We start from the raw sequence: 10158 nt of genomic DNA on the forward strand, positions 1-10158 counted from the left end.
TTTTTTTGGCCAGTCCTGGGCCTTGGACTCAGGGCCTGAGCACTGTCCCTGGCTTCTTCCCGCTCAAGGCTAGCACTCTGCCACCTGAGCCACAGCGCCACTTCTGGCCGTTTTCTGTATATATGGTGCTGGGGAATCGAACCTAGGGCCTCGTGTATCCGAGGCAGGCACTCTTGCCACTAGGCTATATCCCCAGCCCAACATAGATTTGTTTTTAAAAAAAGCTTTATTTAATATTTGCATTATTCTAAAATTCAGACTCCCCAAATAGCTCACAGAAGTCCACCTTCCTTCTTTGCCATGCTATTTCCCTCCTCCTGACTAGTGCCTGTTTGCTTCTTTATTTTCTCTCCCCATTATCCTTATCTTTGCATATTTCTCTTATGTATATATACACACATATGTATATAAATACATACAGCATCTAAGTATAATGAAGATGCATACACACAGCCTTTCAGGTGAATGGTCACATACTGTCTGTTCTTTTATTAACCTTCTATGTTTTGATGCTTGCTGGACCCTGCGTAGTGACACACCTCCGTACATTTCACAGCGGTAGGATGTGTTCATTCATATTTCAGGAAACCGTCTCTCTGCGGGTGGAGGCTGGGAGTATCTTATAGTTTTCTTTGGGCCTCTCCTTCAGTCCAGTTTTCTAAACTGGGTTTCAGAGTTATACCGGCCTCGTCGGAAGTGCTTAGGAATTTCCCTCCTTTCTCCGTGCTCGGGGCTGTAGAGCAGTGGCAGAATTATCTGATCACTGGAGCTAAAAGTAGCATTTTACGGAGGAAGGGTGAGGAACCGCGAAAGCTTGCCAGCCTCTCTCTCTGTGATCCCCCACTTTCTCCAACCTGTCACACTTCCCACGCCTGCTGGGGTTGGCACTGGAAAGGTGTATTCGTGCACGTCTGGGTGACGGTCGAGTGTTTAAAATCCCAACACCCGTGGGCTGAGTGTCGCGGTGAGCGACCACCACGCTCACTTTGAAAGCGTTTCCGAAGCCCGTCGCGCCGTGTGCTCCCGCCGTTTCTGAAGGGTAGAGCGCTTCCGAGACCGCGACGGCCGCTTTGTATTCCCTTTCTCTGTACAGCTTGAGAAAACTAAATCCCTGTCGACATCACACTTAGCAATGGAGAGAGGTTTCTCCTCCCGGCAAGTGTTTTCTGTCCACGTGAGCGTCGCCTTGGTGGGCTGGCCCTGTCTGTTCATTCACCTCGGACACCTCCGCCCCGACGGCCCCGGCCGTCCACGCAGGTGCCGACTCGGCGCGCATTCCGAGGAAGATGCCCTTGCGGGGTAGGAGGGTCGTGGCTGAGGTCAGAATACCTCAGGTGCCATACCTTCAAAACCAAGTCGGGTCTGTTCTGGGAAATACATCTCACGTAAAAGGGAAGGGTAGGAAAATACCAGATTTTAAGTGGTAAATACACGGTGCGTTGTCCAAGAAAAATCAAGCAAGAAGTGCAGTAGAAAGCAGAACAATAAATGATAGGAGATGCTGGGGGAGTAGTCCTCCAAGTGAGAAAACTTTACTGGCTTGGATGCCGTAGTTGGTTCAGGTGGGGCAGAGGCCGGGAGGGCCGGGAGGGCTGCTTCCCGGTGATCTCGAAGCCATGTTCTTCCTGTGTGTGCAGTACAGCTCAAGTGCCGGGTCCCCGAGGCTGACTTGCGGCGCCGACCATGGCTGAGCCCGACGACCGCTCTCTGCGGATCGTTCTGGTTGGGAGAACTGGAAGTGGGAAGAGCGCCACCGCCAACACCATTCTTGGGGAGGAAAGATTTGATTCTAGAATAGCTGCCCACGCCGTCACTGAGACCTGCCAGCGGGCGTCCAGGAAATGGAAGGGGAGGGACCTCGTGGTGATTGACACCCCGGGGCTCTTTGACAGCAAGAAGAGTCTGCGGACCAACGACGTGGAATTGAGCCGGGCTGTCCTGTACTCGTGCCCGGGGCCTCACGCCATCGTCCTGGTGCTGAGGCTGGGCCGATTCACAGAGGAAGAGTGGGAGGCCGTTGCTCTGGTCAAGGCTGTCTTTGGGGAGGCTGTCCTGAAGCACATGATCGTTCTGTTCACCTGCAAAGAAGAGCTGGAGGGCTCGAGCCTACGCGACTTCATCGCAGCGGTGGATGTGGACCTACGGCGTGCCCTTCAGGAGCGTGGGGGCCGCTCCTGCGCCTTCAGCAACAGAGCAGACGAGGCCGAGAAGGAGCAGCAGGTGCAGGAGCTGGGGGGGCTGATCGATGAAGCGGTGCAGAGCAGCGGAAGGCCTTACTTTTCTGACGCCGTCTACACAGACGCGGAGAAAAGGCTGCAAGAAACGGCCGAGTTCTTGAGGCAATATTACGGGGATCAATTAGAGGAGGATCTCAGCACAGAGAAGGAGACCTACGCTCAGATGTGCGAGGAGAGTATGCAGGAAAAGGAAGCCAAAGTGCAATCAGCTAGGAAAAAATATAAGGAGAAAATAAGAATATCAGGGAAGAAGCAGAGAAGAATATATTTAGCCAGATTGTTGAGAGAATTAAGGGAATACTTTTAAGTCTATACCATTATCTCTGGCCCTAATGTGTCCATCTTTTTTCCATTCTCTCCGCACTTACCATGAGCATTCTCCAACACCATCCCCGTCTTCCCCTTGCAGCCCTTCTGCAAGCAACATGAGCAGGAACAGAATTAAGAAATGGCCCAATTGTCATGTCCCGGCGTCAGAACTCACTGTTAGGTCTCCCAGTCTGGACAGAGTGCTCTGCACTCAACTCCCGGAGAAGACAGCAGAGGCGACACGCTGCCCTGTGAAGCTAGCTCCGAGCCCAGCCGTCCAGCTCTGAATTCCGTTATTCCCAAGAACCCCAAGAGGGATCTGATAAGGGCTGCCTCTTCCTAAAACGCCCAATCTACGACGAGGCACACACGGTGGACACGTAAAGAAGGCCTAATCCTGACATCTGCGTGCTGATTTCTGAGGGCCACTAGCTCCCAAAGCAATGCGTACAGTTGCGTTTTGATTGTGAATTGAGTGAGAGTATCACAGCAAGTGTCCCCATCAGTGGGGACTATGAGTGACAGCAATAGTTTGACCAGAAGCTTGTCAAAATAAAGTAATTGTGTGGTGAATATGCATGTGGTTTCTGTTATTGTTTTATAAAACATTACATATATTTTGGACAGAACTACAGTTACAGAAATCTTCCAAAAATGGTTCTATGTGGTGTATGTATGTGTGTGTGTATGTGTGTAATTTCAGACACGAAAAGCTCTTGATACCAATGGAGATAATAGTGCCATGATTTTCTGCGATGCCTACAATAATTGTATTCATTATGGGAATTAAAATGATCCCCTCTCAAATAAAATCTAGATTGCCCCTCCCTAGCTATAACTTTCAGTGAGTAGTCGGTGTAAGTTAGAGGTTGCAATAAAGGCAATTTGTGGGAATAAAGAGAGCAAGGAAGGTTGTCAACAACATGACAACCTAAGACCTTGCTGGAAAATGTATGATCCATCCAAACTTACTGACAGAAACACTGGGGATAGAGTTCAGCAAACTGTTTTATTTTTCTGTTGTTGGTTGGTTGGTTTTAAGAAACCCTTCTGTGAGTCTGCTGGTGTGAAACCTTGAAAACAACTGGCTAAGACACTGTCTGTTGGTTTTTCCCCTGTGATTGAGTCAGTGGAAACCAAGACCTGAAGAGGGATAGAAAAAAAAATTACATTGCACATTTTGAAAGTTTCATGTGGAAGAAGTCAATAAAACACTCTCACTTAAGATAGACTTTCAAAAAAAGACAAAAATGAAGAAGGGAGGGGCTGGGAACATGGCCTAGTGGCAAGAGTGCTTGCCTCGTATACATGAGGCCCTGGGTTCGATTCCCCAGCACCACATATACAGAAAATGGCCAGAGGTGGCGCTGTGGCTCAGGTGGTAGAGTGCTAGCCTTGAGCAAAAAGAAGCCAGGGACGGTGCTCAGGCCCTGAGTTCAAGCCCAGGACTGGCCAAAAAAAAAAAAAAAAATGAAGAAGGGCTTTGGGCAACCAGGAAACAGCCTGTGGCAGTCAGTCTTCATTGCTACACTGCTTCATTGCTCAAGAGAGCCAACTTACAAGGAGGAAACGGGTTCCCAGTGTCAAGGCTTCACCCTGGGGTGGCCTGACTGTGGGGCTGTGGCGGGCAGCATGATATATCATTAAGGAAATGGGTGGTGCCCCAAGGTCTGGTGACCTCCTGGTGACCAGGAAGCCGAGAAGAAAACAGGAAGTGACGAGTTCCAGCATCCCCATCAAGGGCGTGCCCCATAGGAACCTAACTTCCATCTACCCAGCCCCGCATCCTAACGGTTCTACCAATTCCCAGTAATGCCACAGAGAAGATCCAAGCCTGAAGCACATACGGCTTTGGGGAACACTTACCCGAATGTCCCTGGCAGGAAGCAAAAAGCCAGAAGGTTGAGTTCCATCAGAAATAAACCTTCCACTTCGAATTCCTGTTCATGGAGACTGCATTGAATCTGAACATTGCTTTGGGTAGCGTGGCCATTTTAACTATGCTAAATCTGTCAATTCATGAACACGGGAGGTCTTTCGAGTGTGTGTGTGTGTGTGTGTGTGTGTGTGTGTGTGTGTGTGTTCAATTTGTTTTTCAGTGTTCTGTAATGTGCATTATAAAGATCTTTCTCTTTCTTAAATTTACTCCTAGATGTGTTTTGTAGCTTTGGGGAATGGACTTGCTTTCATTTTAATGGGTGGTATTCAAACCCCAGATCTTGACTAGATAACACCCCCCCAAAGCTCAAGAATTGTAGTGTTACGCCTACCGATCGCATTTCTTTTATAAGATGCTTCCTATCCAAAATAAATGGGCTTTCGATCACACCAGAGCAGCTTGTAGCAGGCACCCAGCACTCAAAGACTTGCCTCGCTAACTTGTTTTCTCTGTGCCTGACCACTGTTCTGAGGGGAACCATTTACCCATGCAGATCTTCACACCCAAAGACCGGTGGGTAGCCAGGAGATGCCTGGTCAGAGAGGGAGCTTCATGACTTGAGATCACACCGGCAAGATGGTTCTCAGCCATCTCCGAGAACAGCATGTACTTCTGTAGAGGTCAGGCACAGTTATTTTCCATACTTCACAAAAACATCCCCAAAGCAGGAGGGGACTTGTAAGGGGCGGTAGTGAAAGAAAAACAAACATAATCAGAAGGCGGCTGTGTAAAAGCACAATGAAGGAAAAGGCTTTTGAATCTATACCTCACGTAGCTCACAATTACACACCTGTCAGCATGATGTACCCAAGTTCAACCTTGGAGCAATCTTCCAGCTCCCCTAGACAAAAGTATTTGCCTCAGCCTTATTTCTAAATACTGATAACTATATTTCCAGCCTTATTTCCAGACACTCTGACTTGCGACCTGTAGAATCTAGACCTTTTCTGCTTCTTCAGCTACCGAGAATTCCTGGCTATTACATCTTTTAGAATTCTTATGTTTTTGTGCCAGTCCTGAGGCTTGAACTCAGGGTCTGAACACTCTCCCTGAACATTTTTTTTTCTTTTTGCTCAAGGCTAGCACTCTACCACTTGAACCATAGCTCTGCTTCCAGCTTTTTGGTAGTTAACTGGAAATAAAAGTCTCAGGACTTTCTGGCCTGGGCTGGCTTTGAACCACAATCCTCAGGTCTCAACCTCCTAGGTAAGCTAAGCTTACAGGTGTGAGCCACTGCTGGCCAGCTTGTTACTTGCCTTAGTTTCTTCATCGTGCAAACACTTCTAATCCTTCTCTGCACCTTCAATGGGTGCTTGAATTTCACCTCAATTTTACTTCTTCTAAGAAGTCTCTCAGACTCGCGCCTACCCTCTCACCTTTCGTTTTTAAGAGCCCACTCCTATGCTCCCAGAATACATGGTGTTCTCCTTAATGACAGTTGGTGCGCTAAAATCTTCTCAGTGTCTTCCTTGCTGGAGAAAGAAGGTGTGCTCCCTGAATGACCAACACAGCTACATTCAGAATTAAGCAGGAGTCGGACTCAAAGTGTGAAGACAATTGAGAAATGCAAAATAGAAGTAGCAGCACCAAGCTTTTGGTCTGCTTTCAGCTAACTTGTAAGCCCGAGCGAGGGGTCAGTGCTTTTTAGCCAAAGCAATGTCTAAGTACCTGTTATGTAGTGAGACTTGACTTCTGGAGTTTTCTGGCGAACTGAACCTAGAAATGACCACATGAAGAATGGCCAAGCATTTGGTTAGCTGTTGAGAACAGCCATCATTTTCTTCATGTTAAGCCCAGAGACTCTCTGGGTTTATTTAACAGGGATGAAAAGCAACTGAGGATCAGTAGTAACCCCTTCTAGAAATAAAAACCAGCCCTCCGGGGACTGCAAAGCCCTCCCTCCCATAGATGTGTGCTCTCCCCTGACGGAGTCTCTGCAGGAGGTCGGTTTTGTTGGTGCTACGCCGCCGCACAACTGGATGACAAACGCGTCTATCTCTTTCATTTGTCAGCGCCCAGCCCTGAGCTTCCTGGGCGATGCAGTGACTTCCTCCATGCTGGTCTGCGGGTGGGGGAGGCCTCTGGAAACTCACAACCGAAGGGAAAGCAGAAGGCCGGGGCTTCTCAACGCCCCTTCGGAGCCGTCACCAGGAAAGGTGAGCCTGAGCCTCCGAGGTGGGGGTGGGGGGGATGTCCCCAGAGAGTGCTGACCCCCTGTGTTTTGTGCGAGGCCCCGTGCCGGCCACCCCCTGGACGAGGGGCAGGCGGCCAGGTTTTTGAGGCTGTTCTGCGTTTCAAAGTGAGCGAGTGCTCTAGGAGGCCTTCCCCGAGCACACGCCATTGCGGCCAGGCAATGAAGCCCGTCTCCGCCCGAGCCTCCTGAGTTCCCTGGGAAAAGGTGTGCACCAGAGCTGCTTCCAGGACACGGCGCAGGGCGAAAGAAACCAATCATCCCTCACGTCGCAGAGTGAGCAAAATAATTGGTAAAATTCTGTGTTCCCAGAAGACACCTTGCTTCAGCATGAGTTATAATACGACAAACATCGTAATATACAATAATATATCATATGATATGTAAGTATATGTAATGTATACAGTGATATGGTATATGTAATATGTGTTTAATACATATACACGTTACATATGTAATATGTAACTATATATGTAACTATGATATATATATATATATATATATATATGTAACCTGACAAGTCTTATACTCTCCAGACTTCAAGAAGATCCCTCAGGAGACATCTGAGCATTGAAATTTGGCCCTCAACTCTTTTCCTTTCTGTCCCTTAAATACCTGCTCCCTAAATCCAGCTTCCAGGCTACACCCAAATCACCCCATTCGTTGAGTCAGAGTCTCTAAGGATGACCCCAAAGTAGGAATTTTGAAAGAACCTCCAAATAAATCCGAGGAACAGCTAAGCGTGAGAGTACAAGAACTACAAGAACGCTTGAGTTCTTTCAAAGTGTTAAGAATATAGAATTCTACGTGTTTCATATTCTCAAAAGAATTAAGAGCCACTTGCCACCCCAGATCTCAGCAGGAATGTATTTCTGTGTTCAAATATTCAAAATAATTTTAACCCCCATTTCAAGCTCTGTGGAAAATTGTGTTGGCCTCTCAGAGAGTTCTACAGCGCAGATGACCGGTTTCATCTTTGAAGCTCAGCTAAATCTTGTAATCTTTGCTCTGAATCTTACCTCTGTCTCTTCATATCTTCTTTGCGCTAGTTATGGGAGCGTCTGGCTTTTGGACACAAAGCAATTAATACCACAAAGCCTGCAGGGTTGAACTTCACGGAAGACTTTAGGGGGGCAGCAAGCAAGGGGCTACAGAACGGAAACACTTGTGGGTTGAGGACTTGGCACTCATTTTCCAATGCTCCCCATCACAGATGGGTCATTCATTCCGCTTCCCCTGTGTTTTCTTCTGTGTGGTGCTCACGGGAAACGTATAACCAAAAAAAGCCAGCACGGAAGACAGAAGCAGACTCCAAGGTGATGGGGCAGGGCAGACAAAAAACTCAGGCAGAAATATGGCAAAGATCTGTAGCCACGGGGTGGCGGGGGGGAAGCACAGAGGAGATTGGCAAGGCTGTTTGCTGTTTGTAGTATTTCTGGTTCCGTGGGGACCGGCCGTGGGAAGGAAAGTAACCGAGAGGAGACGTGCGTGTGTGTTAGGACTGTGATCACCAACCCGGGGAAACGAGTGACTTGGTCACAGGTGTTCTGCTGTGCTGAACGAGGTCAGAACTGGGAGTCGTAAGCCCCAGGTTTGGAGAGGAGAAGACCAGCCTTGAAGGCAGGTGTCCGAGTCCCTGCAGCCCACAACCCACATCCGGGTGTGCCAAGAGCTTCGGCTCAAAGAGCCGAGGCAGCGGTTCTCCCGAGGGGCGTGGCTGGGCCTGCTTTCCAGCTTCCAAAACAACTCCAGCTTCCGTCTGGTTTGCTTCCCTCGGGTGGATCCCGAAGTCACCAAGTACAATCCCCGTTTCTCCGGGTTCCCTAAGTCTCTCCTGACTGCCCAGTCCCTGGGGGAACTGTCTTTGGTTCAGTCACAGACTTGGAATGCCTAGAGCAATCCGCAGGGCCGCTTCCCGTTGCCTGGTGTATATCCCGGGAGCTTCCTGTGCGTTTGGAGTCCCTGGAAGGACACATCCAAGCAGAGCAAGCATTCTCTCAGTGTGATTATGACCCAAGACTGGGACGCGGGCCCTACCGACGTTCTTCTCAAAACAAAACCCCCAAACCTTGTTTTTTTTTTTTGCCACGAAGAAGGATGAATACACTCGCTAGTGCACGCAGAACACACCTGCCTCGCCTCTGGCCCTCCCTCCACATCTGGGCTCCTGATTCTGGCAGGCCTGAGGCGTCCCTAGCCGTTTGGGTTTCGCCGGACACGCGGTAGGTGGTTTTGCTCATCTGGAGGAACAGACGTGTGAATGAACAAAATCATGTTTGGAACTCTTTCAGGGACACATGGGAGGACGGAAGATGGCACGAGATGAGGAGAACCCGTATGGTAAGAGCCATAGGTACAGCGGCATCTTTGTCCCTTCTGACTGAACTGGGGTGAGGAAGGGGCAAGGGGATGGAAGACATGGCTTCGGTTGGTAGCGCTCTGGCCAGTGAGCCAAAGCACCAGGCACCAAGTTCAAGTCCCAGTCCTGGGCCAAACAAAGAAAAGAAAGGCGTGGGAAGTGGGTATCAGGAGCTGACACCTGCAATCCTAGCTGCTCAGGATGCTGAGATCTGAGAATCTCAACCCAGATCCAGCCCAGGGCGGACAAATCCAAGAGACTCTGACGTCCAATTAAACAGCCAAAAGGGGGGGACATAGGCTCAAGGGGTAGAGCGCCAGCGATGATCCAAACAGCTGAGCCTGTCGACAGGCCTTGAGTTCAAGCCCCAGTTCTCTCTCTCTCTCTCTCTCTCTCTCTCTCTCACACACACACACACACACACACACACACACACACACACACACACACACACAGGGGTTTGGCTTAAAGCAGGAAGCACCTGTCTAATGTCCCTTTTGCTCCAGACTCCAGTTCCCAAGGGAAGGTGGCTGCACCCTGACACCCCGTGACCTTTGCCCTCCCAGGTTCCGAAGGCGACGTCCAGGTCCCGCCGGAGTCCCAGCTGAGGCTCATCCTGGTAGGGAGGACGGGGACTGGGGAGAGCCTCCTGGGGGCGCCGGTGCGTCGCCTCCGGGCTGGGGGCCGCGGCCGGGCGGCAGCCGTTGGTGGTGGGACATGCCGGACATCTTCAGCGCCCAGGTGCACCGGACGGACCCCGGGTGCCGGGAGCGAGGTCGCTGCTGCCTGCTGTCGGCTCCCGGGCCGCACGCGCCGCTCCTGGTCGCCCAGCTGGGCCGCTGCACGGCGCGGGGCCGGCAGGCGCTGGCCCAGGTGAAGGAGCTGTTTGGGGAGGGCGTGGTGGCCCGGACCGTCGTGGCGGGGGGCTGTGGCGGCGGCAGAAGGCCCGCGGGGCCCCCTGGAGGTCTGGGGGTGGTCCTGGTCTACCCGCCGCGGGGCAGGTGCCAGGCGGGGGAGGCCGCGGGGGACCTGAAGGACGCGTGCACCGAGTTGGAAGTGGCGACCACGGGGCCCAGGCGGGGCTGAACCAGGCGTGGACGCCCTGACCCGGCCTCGGGCTCGC

The 10158-nt window shown here is 50.8% G+C and overlaps 1 protein-coding gene across 1 annotated transcript; it reads left to right on the forward strand.

The window, feature by feature from the left end:
• Positions 1–1573: 1573 nt before the first annotated feature.
• LOC125347312 (GTPase IMAP family member 7-like) lies at positions 1574–3119 on the forward strand. The gene is given in 2 exon segments (XM_048340463.1): positions 1574–2467; positions 2470–3119. Coding segments are annotated over 2 exon segments (885 nt in total). The 5' UTR covers positions 1574–1683; the 3' UTR covers positions 2571–3119.
• Positions 3120–10158: the final 7039 nt, after the last annotated feature.

The sequence above is a fragment of the Perognathus longimembris genome, chromosome 2 (assembly GCF_023159225.1).
Source record: "Perognathus longimembris pacificus isolate PPM17 chromosome 2, ASM2315922v1, whole genome shotgun sequence".
Lineage (NCBI taxonomy): Eukaryota > Metazoa > Chordata > Mammalia > Rodentia > Heteromyidae > Perognathus > Perognathus longimembris.